General features: G+C 44.4%; 1 protein-coding gene across 2 annotated transcripts in view; it reads right to left on the reverse strand.

Moving 5' to 3' along the window:
* The window catches only part of Iqgap1 (IQ motif containing GTPase activating protein 1), a 105,359-nt gene extending 89,572 nt beyond the window's left edge, over positions 1 to 15,787 (reverse strand). Inside the window, exons 1-3 of one of the 2 annotated variants that reach the window (XM_031387147.1) lie at positions 15,649 to 15,787; positions 12,665 to 12,731; positions 4,392 to 4,491 (exon numbers count right to left, since the gene is read on the reverse strand). In XM_031387147.1, coding sequence (XP_031243007.1) covers positions 4,392 to 4,491; positions 12,665 to 12,731; positions 15,649 to 15,705 — 224 coding nt within the window. In that variant the 5' untranslated portion in view covers positions 15,706 to 15,787. Of the gene's footprint in view, positions 1 to 4,391; positions 4,492 to 7,431; positions 7,607 to 12,664; positions 12,732 to 15,648 lie in introns of those variants that run through there. The other variant, XM_031387148.1, reaches the window with a different exon arrangement.
* Between the last annotated feature and the right edge of the window lie 213 nt (positions 15,788 to 16,000).

Here is a 16,000-nt window from a genome sequence, read left to right on the forward strand (position 1 = left end):
TTGCTGTGTGAGCAGCGCTGTTGCTGTGTGAGCAGCGCTGTTGCTGTGTGATCAGCACTGTTGCTGTGAGTAGCACATCTGCTTCTTCCTTCACCCTTAAGCTGTACTTCTCCATCTCAGAATTCCAAAAACTAGTAGGCATGCTATTTTTCCTGGGAAACATGCCTATGCATTTAAGGGTTTTGCCTTATAAATATCTTAACTTCTGTTTTCAAAATCAGAGTCTGAACTGGGAAATATCCAGATGTTCCTGGAATTCTAATACCATTCTGGAGAGGCATCTCAAGAGGCCAACCCAGAAAATGTTCTATGCCAACAGCAAAGATGTATACACAAAAGGGAATCTGTCTTCAAAAGCTGTTTTCTTTCCAAAATACCTTTTCAGTTCCCCTCAACTGAAGTAAAGTGCTTCCAGTTAATGCTAAGCTCTTGCTAACATCATGTAGTCTCTCTCTGACAATTTCCAAACAGCCACAGTCTGTACTTGTCATTCTACAAGGGAAGATGGGGGAGTGTCCACATCCTATAATCTGAGGTATGGGTGCTCAGGAAGAAGGCAGCCCAGGGAAGACTCAAAGGGATACACCAGAAAGGCCCTGAAAGAGGGGACTAAATAGATTATCGAAGAGAACTAGAACGACCTGTCTTTGTGTGACCTTTAACCTAACTGAATTTTCTTTCGCTTGCAGTGCCACTCATACTCTCTGCACTCCTCTGACCTACCCAATACATTCTCTCTTGGCTCTTTTTCTTTTTCTCCCTAAGCCACCTTCTTTTTTTTTTAATTTGATTTATTTTTTTTATTTTTATTTTTTATTTTATGTGTATGAGTACACTGTAGCTGTACAGATGGCCATGAACTAGCATGTGTGTGGCTGCTGGGAATTGAACTCAGGACCTCTGCTGGCCCCACTCACTCTGGCTCCACTCACTCCGCCGTAATTCACTGTAGCTATCTTCAGACGCACCAGAAGAGGGCGTTAGATTTCATTATAGGTGGTTGTGAGCCACCATGTGGTTGCTGGGATCCGAACTCAGGACCTTTGGAAGAGCAGTCAGTGCTCTTACTCAGGACCTTTGGAAGAGCAGTCAGTGCTCTTACCTGCTGAGCCATCTCGCCATCCCCCCTAAGCCACCTTCTGATTCTTCTCTGTTATGTTCTCGTCGCAAGACCTGAGTACCTATATACCTCACAGGTCAATGTCACCTCCTTCAACAGAGGAAATGGTATTCCTCTCTCATACAGCTACTCCTTAGCTAAAATAAATGTCAAGCCCAATCAGAACAGCTATAAATACATACATAAGTAGAGAAATAAATGTAAGCGCTAAAAAGCAACCTTTGATAGCCTTTGCTCTGCTATATTTTAGCATTCTAAAATTTTATTAGAGCATCAGCTTAATTTCCATACTGAAGCCACTTTTCACACAATAAAGCAGAAATCTCTGCATTAGATTCTCAACCATTCCCAGTATATACTTTTATGAAACCCACACTTAGTGTCCTCACTTAACCTTTGGGGGAAACTATGAACCCAAAGGCATACCTGCAGCATCTTCTAATCTCTCTACATACAGACACACAACAGTCTCCAGGCATTCAATCTTGTTCTCTAAACTCCTCATCTCTCCAAGAACAAACTCTGTGAAAGGTACAGGAGAAAGAGAGCCCCGGGACACACAATGGTGCCTCTGTACTAAAGGTGGAGCCTCCAGTAGGAGGGGCAGAGGTGTTATAAATAGAAGTGTTGAGGGAGCCTTTCTCCCCTGGATCTCTCTCATCTTTATTCCTGGACTCCAAGTTGATGTAAACCCCAGACCTTGGGGCTCCTCCGACTTGGGAGGAAATAGGACCAGGCCAATACAAAAAAGAAAACTTGGGCTTTTGCTAGAGGGGAAGATGAGCCCCAAGAGCATACAGATACAACCCAGCTGCCCAGGTGAGGCACAGGGCAGGCAGAGGAAGTCCTGGCTGATGCTGATTGGCCTGCAGGCATCACATTAGGTGACTGGTAGAAATACTACTCCTCTAGTCCTACCATAACTTTACCAGGTTTCTTGGCTCTCTCTAGTCACAACTTAGATACTTCCATAACTGATTTTCTAATCAGAGGTGGTTGTTGAATTGTTGGGGGGTGGGGCTAGGGGAATTAGTACAGAATCCAAATTTGATACTATTTACTCCCTAAAATAAACCAGGTAACATTTCCACAATGCCAGGATATAACAAGGCAATGCACAGCTGTTATATCCAAAGCGTAAATAAATAAAGAAATAAATAGACTATCACAAACGTCTTTACTGCCTACGTTACTTCCTAAAGTAAATAAGCAACTGAAAAATCCTTCAGGGACTAATGGTCTCTCGATGGGTTATATAAATGGGCTACTTTTCTATACTGGAGAGCATACCTGTCGGGAAGTACATGCTCTAAAGTACTGCAAATAAAATGTTAACAGTACTGCACCTGAAAAGAATGTGTTAAGAGCATCATTAACTCCCTAAGAGGTTATGATCTAAAACCATTCAAAAAAAATTTAAATGTGTTAAAAGTATGAATCTCCTACTTCTCAACTAGGGTAAGAAAGACGATCTAAGTCACTAAAGGCATTTAAAATATTTAGGTTTTGAGCTGGGGCATAACTCAGCAGTAGGACAGTTACTGAAGCATTTGACAGTAAAACCCAGATTATCTGCATTTGTAAAAACTTTCACAGGAGATTCTAATGCACATACCACATACCCAGTTAAGGACCACTGCACAAACAATAAACATTCCTTAACCAGGAAACTATGGGAAGCCAGGTATGGTGGCAGACAACATTGGCATGGGGCTCACGGTTTCTGTCATCCTCAGCTACCTTGTGAACTCCAGGCCAACCTAGGCTACATGACCCCTATCCCTAAAAGAGAAGCTACAGGTAGACTAAGAAAGCTCAGGCCTTGGTTTCCTCACTGAGATGAGATGGCTAGTCTGGACAGAAGTTGACCTTGTGCTAGGAATATAGCCAAGTGACTCACAATCTCCTTCAACTCCAGTTCCAGGGAAGCCACTGCTTCAGTCTTATAAAGAGTCCAGGGAGGGGCGCCAAGAGGACCATAACTGGGGTTGTGTTTGTCATTTTCAGAGAAAGGGACTCTCTGAAGGACTTCCTGGGCTCAGGAACTCGTATTTATTGCCAACTTTCCTGGTGAGCTCTTAACAATCAAATCAAATCTCCACTCTAGTTTTAATCATCTGAAACATCCCTGATTTTCATTAAACCTAGATGACAATTATCTTCCATTATTCCTCGGTGCCCATAACCTATAATTGTGTTTATCTACTCTGGAACCTTGCAAAGAAATATAAGCAACACAGCAAAAGGAACCACTGATAACAAGCTGACACCCTAAAATTAAGATCACAAGGTCTTGAGATATCTAGAAAAGATAAACAGCGGCTGAGCATCCCATCCTCTTCATAAAGAATGCAGAGGAGGTGGGTGTGGCGGCGCACGCCTGTAATCTCAGCACTTGAGAGGTGCTGTTGGGAGGACCTGACAGGCCTCAGCAACAGAATGTGTTTGAGGCCAGCCTAGGGCTGAGACCCCCATCTCAAAAAATGTGTGGCAGCATTGAGTTTGCTGAAAGGCCTCTCAATGCTGCAGATAGATAAATCTATGCCGACAGCACTACCCTCATTAGAAAGGTGATTTTCTTCTGGCACTGGGTGTCTCCCAGGATCTTGAGTACTCAGCAAGTACTTTACCACTGAGGTACATCCTCATCCCCTTTCAGCTCCACTCTTATCAGGCCCCTAAACCTAATACCCACCCCATGAGTCACAAGGAGAAGGGGCTCAATACACAAACCAAAACCTGTGAAGAGTTAGGAACCATTAAGAAAATCACAAACATCAAACCCTAACTCAAAACGTTATATCTGACAGCTGGCAGTACCCAAAACAACCACTATAAACAGAAAAGCTGAAAAACACAAATGTGGAAATCTTTTCAATATGCACAAGTGTTTGACACAGTGTTTCATCATAAACTACCATGGCCCACTTGTTCCCGTGAATAAACACTCTACACTTACCCTACTTACTTATCCTCTCAACTACCAGCCTCCAACACTCTTACCTAAAATACAACGCACACAAAGAGCGTCTGTGGAGGCTGGAGAGACGGCTTGGCAGTGAGGAACACTTGCTGCTCTTCCAGAGGACCAGAGCTGGGCTGCCAGCACCTACATCAGGTGACTGTAACTCCAGCTCCGGGAAGATCTAACACCTTCTAACCTCCACTGGCAGTCATACACAGGTACCAAAAACCATACACATAAAGTCTTTTAAAGGCACAACACCTCAGTGCCTTCTCCCAGTCCACTCTCCAATAAGTCCCTCTGTACCTCTTTGCTTCTTCCAAATGACAAAGGTACTCGTAAGCCACATTCTGCCGTCTCCTCTCATCCATCTCCTCTGCAGTGAGCCTCTCATTATCCAGGACAGCTACAACAAAAAAGAAAGAGGGTAAACGCCAAGATCTGTAACTTTCCTCAGCAAATGAAGAGCACAGACATCAAATTGCTGCTAGTCACCTAGAAAGGCGGGCTAACTAGTAGCCAGGTGCACTACAAGTGATTTTCCTAAAAACAAACCAAATGGTTTCAACTACACTCACCATTTATATGTGTGTGTGTATGTGTGTGTGTTTGTGTATTATATATATATAATGCACACAAAGAGCCGTCTGTGGAGGCTGGAGAGACGGCTTGGCAGTAAGGAACACTTGCTGCTCTTCCAGAGGACCAGAGCTGGGCTGATACACACACACACACACATGTATGTATGTATGTATGTATGTACGTATGTATATATGTATATATCATAACTGTCAGCAGTTAAGAGCACCTGGGTTTCTACCACCTACATGGCTGCTCACAAGCATCTGTAATTCTAGTTCAAGGGGATCCAATGCCCTGTTTCTGACCTCCCAGGATACCAGGTATGTATGTCGTACACATGTATATGCATGCATTCATACATATAAAATCAATTTTTTATGTACATATGGGAGAGAGGTCACTGGTAAGCTGTCCATGCCCCGATGGACAGTCAAGACACTCATGCACATAGGCACAGCAGCATTAGTTGGACTTTAGTGGGTTTTTTTTTTTTCTTTAGAGAACCTAGGGGCTGGAGAGATGGCTCAACAGTTAAGAGATCTGTCTGTTTTTACAGACGACCTAGGTTCAATTCCCAGCACCCACAGGAAGGCTCACAACAAGCTGTAACTCCAGCTTCAGGGGATCAAACATTCTCTTCTGGCCTCTGCAGGCACCAGGTACACACAAAGTGCAGACATTATGCAAGCTGGCAAATCACCCATACACATAAAAGAATTCTTTTAAAGAAAAAGATCGGACTAGAGAGATGGCTCAGCAGTTAAGAGCACTGACTGCTCTTCCTGAGGTCCTGAGTTCAATTCCCAGCAACCATATAGTGGCTCACAACCATCTGTAATGGGATCTGATGCCCTTCTCCAGGGTGTCTGAAGACAGCTACAGTGTACTTACATATAATAAATAAATCTTTAAAAAAAAAAAAGAAAGAAAGAAAGAAAGAAAGAAATAAGAAGATCCAGATGTGATTGCACAAGCCTGTAATCTCAGCACTTGGAAGGCAGAGGCAGGCAGATTTCTGAGTCCAAGGTTAGACAGTCTTAAACAGCAAGTTCAAGTCAGCCAGAATTATACAGTGAGATACAGTTTCAGATAAATCATTGGAGGGAAGAGATAGGAGATAGACATGATCATGTTTCATTTTTATATATGTATGAAATTCTCAAGGAATCAAAATTTTAAGTGCTTTAAATATATATGTACTACATTTTCTTGTAGCTTCAAGAGGTATCAACTACAGTCTATCCTTGTTGGTCAGAATTGAGATAAAGGACGTCACACCCTTCCCTCTATCATAACGGAAGCCAACAGCTCCTGGACTTAGCAGTTTACACACATTCTTCTGCTCTAGCCCAGAACGATCCTGTGATTATCACTATTTGACAGATGAGGAAACCAAGGCTGGAAGAACTCAGCCTCAGGGCTAGTCAAGGGCCTTTGCAACCCACCTGTCTCCAGGGCCTGTGGACTTAACCTTGCAGCTATCTGCCTCCCCCACAGTCCTCCCAAGAGATGAAAGGCAATCAAAGCTATTCTCCTTCTAGTCTGGGCTACTTCTGGAAATGCTCTTTACCTTTCTCCTCTTCCTTTCAATGCCACCTCTGCACTGCGACACCACTCGGTTTCCACATATAGTAACCCTATATTCTCCAATAGCATATTTAGTTTATGTCTGCCCTCTCAGAGTCATGTGTTGCTCACCCTGCCCCACATTGCACCTTCCAAGCCCCTATTCAAAAGTCAGCACCTGCGTCCCTGTGGACTTCTTCAGTCCCTTCTCTTCGCCCCCATTACTCTTTATACCTAGTTAGCTCATGCATCGTTTATCTTTATTGCACCTTATTCTTTTTTTTTTTCCTTAGAGCTCAGGACTTACACTTGCTAGGCAATCAGTATACCACTGGGCTAAATGCCCAACCCCACATCTAATTATCAATCCTCTGTACACCTGTCTCTCTTTCTCTGACAGTTTTTGCAGATACTGTTTGATCTTTTTCATCCCTAACTTCACAAACGTGGCACACATTATAACACTATCCAATGCATAACTGAATGTGTTAAAGTATACTTTAAGAAAGTACTTTTCCAAAAAAAAAGAAAGAAAGTACTTTTCCCAAAACATAAAATCTAAACCCGAGACTCAAAGGGATCGATCCTCTCCTAACTACTATCCCACGTACAAGCTGGTCAGTTCACTAATGTTGCAGGGATGGCCACAGAAAATGAGGAAGTGGGGGGGGGAGCGATTTGGGTGTGTTTACGTTTTAATTTTACTTTTGAAATGTTAAAGAGAGAACTCAGCAGGAGAAAGCTGAAGCTGCTTGCATAAAACTGCACCTCGCAGCTAGCCTGAGGCTGCGCTGGTGTGCGTCCTGGGTCACCCTCGCAGGCAGCAATCGGGGCAACACCTTCCCACCACGCCCGAGCAGAACCCCTGGGTCCAGTGCCCAGGACACGCCCTGCACAGTCAATCCTCCTGCCACCTCACCCTAGGCCGGCTTCCCCAATCTCAGTAGAACTAACCCGTGGAGGCGCTGGGTGGGGCTCCCCTGCCGCAGCGCCTAGCGAAGGCTGAGGCCTCCAGGTTTCTACCCTCCGCCTCCGGAGCTCGAGAAGGCTCGGGCGCCAACCTTGCTACCAGCCATATAGTCAGCTGCTCTTCCGGGTCCGTGCGGTCCCAAGCCACCCCGCGCACCCGCCCGGCTGAGCCCTGGGAAAACCCGAGCCTGGTCCCTCGCCCGCGCACTCCCAAGCCCCCGGCACTCACAGCCATAGTGCGGCCGGACCACACCCAGGCCATCAACCTCCTCCGCGGCGGACATGGCGGCCAAGTCCAGGTCTCCGGTGAGGAAGCGCAGAGACCTTGAAGACGCGGGCGACCGTAGCAGCAGTAACTCCAGCCCAGTGCGCGGGCTGTCGCTATCCTCCAAGCCACGCCCCGCGCCATCGGCCCCACCCTGCAGGTCCCGCCCCACAGACCCCGCCCTTGAGTCCACGCCCCACTGCGCTCCCCAGAACGAGCGGAAGGGGCGTGGTCACTTTACAGGCCCCGCCCCTGCCCGCTTCGCGCTCCACTTGCGGAAGCGAGGAGGCGGAGTGCTGTAAGGAGTCCTTGGCCGGCTTGGTCCGTTGTCCCGACACTCCTCCGCCGTCGCCCTATCTGCGGCTCTGACTGAAAGGCCGCCAATGTCTACAGCTTGAAATACAAACGTTTTTAGGCGCCTGCTTTCCCGGACAGCGAGTTAACCCCCTCTGCACCGCGGTTCCTTGAAGGAGCCGTTTCTGGTGGCCCAGGGTGTTATTGGACACAAGTAGGACCCACTTTCAGGAAAGACTCCCCTCCCACCCCTACTCTGCCACATTCTGCCAATCTGGCCTCCGTTCTCCCCGGCGAATAGAACTGCTGGATCTCTTAAATTGGGGGGTGAAGCTGCTCAAGCGGTAGAGCTGTTTATTAGCTCTTTACAATCGCACTCTTTTTCGCGAGCTCTTAGTGGATGTTTTGACTCTATTAGGGATGCCTCTTCTCTTTGCCCTTGTGACCTTTTTAAAGTGCTAGCATTCAACTGAATTCTCTCCTGAGCCAGCCTAGATTACAGAGTGAGACAATGCCTCCAAAAAATAAACAATAATAAAGTAAAACTCCCAATCTCAGGACTCTTACCCTCACCATAAACAGTTAATGGCTTCTACTTACAATCCAGACCATCTCGAAGCCCCTCTGTAGCTTCAAACTGTCTAACATGCACTTTTGGATCTCTCAACAGACACTAAAAGCTGTCAAACGCTGATCCTGTTCCTACCCCACTTTCTGTAAGTCTTCAATCACGTCACCCACCCACCCACCAGGTTCCTTGCCTCACCTCTATTTCTGAAGCATCTAGTTTTGTTTCTGTCCCTGATAACACTGTTTTGAATATCATAATCTCTATTCTCACTTCTGCCAACCAGATTATCACGATTACCAGCATGCTCTTTCCAAAGCACAGAGTTCTTTGGGAGGGGGGTGGGGACAAGTCTCACTATTTAGTTCTGGCTGTCCTAGAACCCATTAAATAGGCAAGGCTACCCTTGAAGATCCACCTGTCTCTTCCTCCTGAGTACTGGGACTAAAAGCATGTGCCACCACGACCAGCTTCAGAATTCTTGTCACAGATGTATTTTTCCCTGTTACTCCCTTCACGGTGTGGTTTGTGTACCTTAGCATGCCAAGTGGACATCTTTACAACCCAATTCCAGGCTCTTTGTTCCAACCATTTTCAATTGATTGACTCTTTCCTTACAAACTTTCTTCTTAGTTGGACTTGTTGGGGCACAACTTTAATCCCAGCACTAAGGAGGCAATGGCAGGCAGATCTCTGTGAGTACAAGGCCAGCCTGCTCTATATAGTGAGTTCCAGAACAGTCAGAGCTATGTAGAGAGACTCTGTGTCAAGATAAATAAATAAAAAGTTAAAAACTTTATATAGTACTTAGGATACAGCCCCTACCCTGACATATGCTAGTCAAGCACTTTGCCACTAAGCTACACCCAAAGCCCTGAACTACTAAAGAAAGGAGATACATTACAATCTATAAGCAGCTGGACAATGCCAGTCATCTTAGTACTCTTGGGGCAAAGGCAGGAGTCTTCATTGCAAGTTCTAAACCTGGAGTAGACAGGTGGGCACAAGATCCTGTCTATAAATAAGTAGGAAAAAGAAAGCCTCTAAGAGGGCTGGGCATAAAACTCAAGAGGCAAAACACTTGGCTAGCACACATGAGGCCCTAGTTCCATCTACAGCAACAGGCACACAAAGGATGCAAAGGTTTATTATAACTAAGTCATTTTTTTCAAGGCTTTTTGCTGGTCTGTTTTGTGGGTTTGAGTTTATGTGTGGAGGCTGGGGGTACTTTTATTAATTTTTTTTGTTTATTGTATGTATATGAGTACACTGTAGCTGTCTTCAGACACACCAGGAAAGGGTATCAGATCCCATTAGAGATGGTTGTGAGCCACCATGTGGGTGCTAGGAATTGAACTCAGGACCTCTGGAAGAGCAACTGGTGCTCTTAACCACTGAGCCATCTCTCCAGCCCCACTTTTATTAATTTTTAAAGATGGAATCTAGATGTTAACTAAATTGCCTGGAATTCCTGAGCTCAACCAACCTTCTACCTTAGCCTTCTGTGCAGTTGGGACTATAGCTACAGCCATACAACCAAGTGCATCTTTCTCAGGCCTTTAAATCCAACTTACAAGTTTCATCCTTTGTAGAAGGCCAGCATGGTTATGGTTTTGTTTTGTTGGGTCTAAGAGGGTTGTTTTTGGTTTTTTGTGTTTTTTTTTTTTTTTTTTTTTTTTTTTTGACAAGGTTTCTCTGTACAGGCTTGGCTGCCCTGGAACTTGCTCTGTAGATCAGGCTGGACTCCAAATCATAGAGATTAACATGCCTCTGCCTCCTGATTGATGGGATTAAAGGCAGAAGCCACCTCTGCCCAGCTGTGCTTCTTTTTGTTTTTTAACAGTCATTTCTTAAACATATTTTTTTTAGTTTTATTTTCTGTGAGTTATTCTTTCCAATTTTATTTTATGTGTATGAGTGAATTGCCAGCATGTATGTATGTGTACCTTGTAGGTACCTGGCATCTGAGGTCAGGAGATTCCCCTCAAACTGGAGTTACAGTTGGTTGTCAGCCACGATGTGGGTACTGGGAACCAAACCCAGGTCCCCTTAACTGCTTTTAACTGCTGAGCCATCTCTCCAGCCCCAGTGTATGGTGCTTTGTCTATACATGTGTCTCTGTACTGTGTGCACTCCTCGTGCCCTCAGAGGCCAGAGGAAGGTATTGCATCCCCTGGGGCTGGAGTTACAGCCAATTGTAACCCATTTGGACACTGGGAATCAAACCCCGGTCCTGTGGAAGAACAGCACTGCTTTTTTCTCCGTCTCTGAGTCATCTATCCTGACATTACAAGTGGCCTTTTGGAAACCAAACAATTTTGGTTACATTCAGTAACTTGGCTACTTCTGGGTTTTTGTTTGTTTGTTTTTAAGATTTATTTATTTGTTTTATGTGTATGAGTATACTGTAGCTGTACAGATAGCTGTGAGCCATCATGTAGCTGCTGGGAATTGAACTCAGGACCTCTGCTCCGGCCCAGCTCCCTTCAGCATAATACACTGTAGCGGTCTATAGTGTGTCAGACACACCAGAAGAGGGCATCAGATCTCATCACAGATGGTTGTAAGCCACCATGTGGTTGCTGGGATCCGAACTCAGGACCTTCGGAAGAGCAGTCCGAGCTTACCCACTGAGCCATTTTGCCAACCCTTGGCTAGTTCTGTATCTTCAAGCATTTAAAAGAATGTCTACAAAACTATATTTGATTCTTTTTGTTGTTGTTGTTGTTGTTTTGCTTTGTTTTGTTTTGTTTTGTTTTTTGAGACAGGGTTTCTCTGTGTGGTCCTGGCTGCCCTGGAACTCACATGAAGAAAGTTTATTACATACCAAATCAGTCCATAAATAGGCATTAAATGGCAAAATAACGAGCTGCCTGGACATTTTAGGAACTCACATGGGTTCATGACCTCAAGAGGTCTATAAGTTGATGGGAGTGGGGCAATATTAACACAATGGCTTGAGATAAGCACCCATGACAGAGGTTTCCCTTGGCCTGGAACTCTCACCCACCTGGGGAACTCCCACTTAACTTCCCAGACACAAATGAAATGTTCCTCCCTTCCCTCAATCAATCACTTTCTCACTGACTTCCCAACAGCAGTTCAGAAATCATATACTTCCAAGAACAAATAGAAAGCTCCTTCTCGTGTATGTGCTTCTAAGAGCAAGAAAGGTCGAGAACCAGCACAAGACAGACAGACGGAAACCAACTAGCTAAGTACCTCATGAAAAAGCGCATAGAGAAGAAACCTATCATTGCTTAAAGATGGTGACATCAGAGATAGGAATGTGGCTCCATTGATAGAGAGCATACCAGAACCCTGTGGTTAGTCCCCAAGTACTTGATAAACTGGACATGGTGGTACTTGCCTATAATCCCAGCATTCAGGAGGTAAAGGCAGGAAGATTGCTGTGAGTTTGAGGCCAATCTGGGATATGTGGCAAGACTCTGTCACAAAAGAAGAATAAGAATGGGAATGGGGGCTGGGCGGTGGTGGCGCACGCCTTTAATCCCAGCACTTGGGAGGCAGAAGCAGGCAGATTTCTGAGTTCGAGGCCAGACTGGTCTACAGAGTGAGTACCAGGACCGCCAGGGCTACACAGAGAAACCCTGTCTCAAAAAGCCAAAAAAGGAAAAAAAAAAAAATGGGAATGGGAAAAAAATACACTTGCACACACACACACACAAAAGAATAGGAATGGGCTGGAGAGATGGCTCAGTGGTTAAAAGCACTGACTGTTCTTCCAAGGGTCCTGAGTTCAAATCCCAGCAACCACATGGTGGCTCACAACCATCCGTAATGAGATCTGACGCCCTCCTCTAGTGTGTCTAAAGACAGCTACAGTGTACTTATTTATAATAATAAATAAATCTTTGGGCCGAAGCAAGCAGAGGTCCTGAGTTCAATTCCCAGCAACCACATGATGGCTCACAACCATCTGTACACCTACTCTATACTCATATACATAAAATAAATAAATCTTTAAAAAAAAAAAAGAATAGGAATGGGAAGAAGAAGGTGAAGGAGGAGGGAGAGGAGGAGGAGAATGATACTTGGATTTCAATAGAAAATGAATATAAGTTCCCAGGGACATTTTGGGTATTAGAAGAGGAGTCTGAAGTGGCTCCTATGTAGCACTGTCAAGTAAACTAATGAGAAAAGCTTGTATAAATAAAGACTATAAGCTAGCTGAGCATCTTGCTTCTCGCTGACAGGTCTGAGGTAGCCCATAATCATGTGGTCACACACAATCTGAGTTCATTTCTTTATCCTATTCACTGAACACCCTGGATAACCTAATTCTAGAGATGGAAGGAAGAGAGCTGCACCTACCAAGTGACAGGACACCACCACAAAGTCTTCCTTTGAGCTCTGCTGTTGGTCTTTGTTGACATCTCAACTAAAAACATCAGAAAGAGAGAGACAAATTTGTGATGGTTAATATTGGGGGAGGGGGTGGTTTCAAGACAGGGCTTCTCTGTGTAGCCCTAGAACTCTCTCTCTGTAGACCAGGCTGGCCTCAAACTCAGAGATCCACCTGCCTCTACCTCCAAAGTGCTAGGATTAAAAGCTTGCTGAGATGGATAATCTTTGGGGTTTTTTGTTTGTTTGTTTGTTTGTTTGTTTTTGGTTTTGTTTTTTTTTTTTTTTGAGACAGGGTTTCTCTGTGTAGCCCTGGCTGTCCTGAAACTCACTCTGTAGACTAGGCTGGGTTTGAACTCAGAAATCAGCCTGCCTCTGCCTCCCAAGTGCTGGGATTAAAGGCGTGCGCCACCATCGCCTGGCTGAAATGGATAATCTTAACTGCCAATTTGATTGGCTCTGGACTCAATTAAGAAATATTCCCTTGGGAAGGTCTATAGGATATTTCCAAGAAGGACGACCAAGGAAGAAAGCCTCCCCCAGAGTGGGCAGGACCTCCCAGGATGGCCTATCTCTAGGGAAGTCCCAGAAAAAGTGTCAATTGTTTGATCTGCTTTGCTCTGGTCAAAGCCCCCTTCCTGCTATTAGCATGCAGCTGCCTCGGCCTTGCAATGCAGACTGAAGACCAGGGGCTGTCCAGGAGTCACCAGGAAGTCAGCACCAGATTAGGACTACTGAGGCATCCAGCTGTGACTGAGCAGCTGTGACTGAGCAGCTACTGTGTTTTTGGGCTCTCCACCCTCGAACTGTGCAGGTACAATCACGTAAAACAAATTAATGCACCTGCTTTATTAGAGACATCTGTTCTACTAATTCTGTTCTCTAGGGAAACCTAACACTCAAAGTGTAGAGAAAGAGGAAGTAATTGGGGCCAGAGATAGTACAGTTCAATGCAGAGCAGGTTCTGAGACAAGGCTGCCCCAGCAGGTCTCCAGAGATGACAAGGAATTATAAGTATCAATAGCTAACACGTATCATGTGCCTCCTAGATGCAATGTTTTTCTGTAACACAACATTGTTCTGGCAGTCCTGGCCACCAAATCCAGGATCTCATACATGTCAAACATGCACTATATGCCCAGCCATTTAGGTCTTCTTATGAGTATTTGATATGCATCATCTCATTTTTTTTAAACATTTTATTTACTGTGTATCTGTGTAAATGTGGCATGTGTCCATGTGTATGTGTGCACTTGCAGATATGTGTGTGTGTGTGTAGAATTCTGCAATTCAAGGAACTGAGATCTGACAGATTAACTCTTTTTCTGAAGATTATATATGAACATTGCCATAATTCAAACTGCATTTGGCCCAAAGCTTCCAAGAATGAGCTCTGTTCTCCACTGACACACTGCGTCCTTCTAGGCAGCAGCTGCCTTCCTCAGTCTTGTTGACAGACCTGTGAAGCCTCAGCAAAGAATATGATGGTCACAAGCCAGGTGTGGCGGTGCAGGCCTTATTCCCAGGATTGTCACAAATTTGAGGCCAATTGTCCATATAGTGAGTCCCAGACCACCAGGGTCAGATAGTGAGCCCCTGTCTCAAAAAGATAAAAGATGTGATGGCCACAGATGGTCCAAGTACTCTCAAGGAACTTTCCAGTTTTGTAACAGGGATTTGGGACTATAGCTAAGATAACAGTTGGTGTTGTGTTGTGGCTTTGGTGATAGTACTCTTTCCATTTTTTGTTTTGTTTTGTTTTCCTTTGCTTTGCTGGTCTTGGTTTGGGGGTTTGTTTGGTTGGTTGGTTTTTGTTTTGTTCTGGTTGCTTTGTTTGGTTTTCCAAGGCATGATTGTGGACCAATCCTGGCTATCCTGGAACTCACTTTGTAGACTAGACTGGCCTCAAACTCAGAGAGATCTGCCTGCTTCTGCCTCCTGAGGGCTAGGATACCACCACACCTCAGTAAAACTTTTTACTAGATCATATAAAGAGGTTGCTTGATTAAGGTTTTCAGGCAGCAGTTCTCAACCTCCCTAAAGTTGTAACCCTTTAATACAATTCCACATACTGTGGTGACCCCCAACCATTAGGAGTTTTGTCAGCTGTAGAAGTAGAGGCAGGGTAGTCCTAAATTTGAGGTCATCCATAGATACATTAAGAGTTCAAAGCCAGCCTGGATACAGTAGACCCTGCCTCAAATGAAATGTATTGTAGATTTTACAAGCAGAGGTGAAATGTGATTAGAGGAAAAAAAGAACCTAAACATACTCTCCACCCTGGAGACAAGACTCAAATGACTGTAAAACCAGACAAAACAACAATGAGTTGAGCCCGAGATGTAGAAAGGACCAATTACAGAGCTCAAAGGACATCTCATCTGTCAGGGATATTTTAAGTACAGGGAAAAATATTTGTCATTGTTTGCTTATTATTGATTTACTTATTTAGTAAGGTGGTGGGGATCAAACCAGAGTCTGTCACATTAATAGGGATTTGATAATGGATCCTTAATGCACACAGAATTCTTCAAAGAGATAATATGAACAAGAAATAAACCTGAAAAAGTTTAATCTTCCTACAAATTAGGAAATTTATATTAGACCCACAATAAGATGTCACTTTGCACACATCATATTTGATGGTCTGACAAAACCAAGGGCTTTCTGGGAGAGTGGTGATGGGGATGTCGGCTGCCAAGAAAGAAACTTGATACAACTACTTCAGATGATACATTGGAAATAATCTGATCGATTGCACATTTATACTATGCCCTCAGAACTCCATTTCCAGAGAAATGTTTACCCAAGATGTACCAAAACATTCAAACAAAGTACCTGTAACACTAACCACTCCCGAAGTGACCTGAATGACCACAATAGGAAAATGGATAAAGCACAGGGTATGTTCTGAATATTAATGCTGCAAAAATGAATAAAACATAGGAACTTACCTTGGTGCAGATAGCCCTCTCTCCATGTGACATTGAGATGGAAGAACCGGGAAGCATGGTTCACACCTGAAATCCTAGTACATGAGAATGTGAGGTAGGAGGATTACTGGGAGTTTGAGGCCAGCCTGGACTGCACAATGAGATCTAGACCATGGGCTGGAGAGATGGCTCAGCCATTAAAGGCTAGGCTCACAACCAAAAATATAAGAGATCTAGACCAGCCTGGGCTTCAGGGTGAGATTCTGTCTCAAACAAACAAAATATTGATGGATAAAACACAGAATACTTAGTTTGATACCCATCAGAAAGGTTTAAATAAGTTATGCAAACAAATGTTACAAAATCTCTATAC

Source organism: Mastomys coucha, unplaced genomic scaffold (assembly GCF_008632895.1).
Source record: "Mastomys coucha isolate ucsf_1 unplaced genomic scaffold, UCSF_Mcou_1 pScaffold21, whole genome shotgun sequence".
Taxonomy (NCBI): domain Eukaryota; kingdom Metazoa; phylum Chordata; class Mammalia; order Rodentia; family Muridae; genus Mastomys; species Mastomys coucha.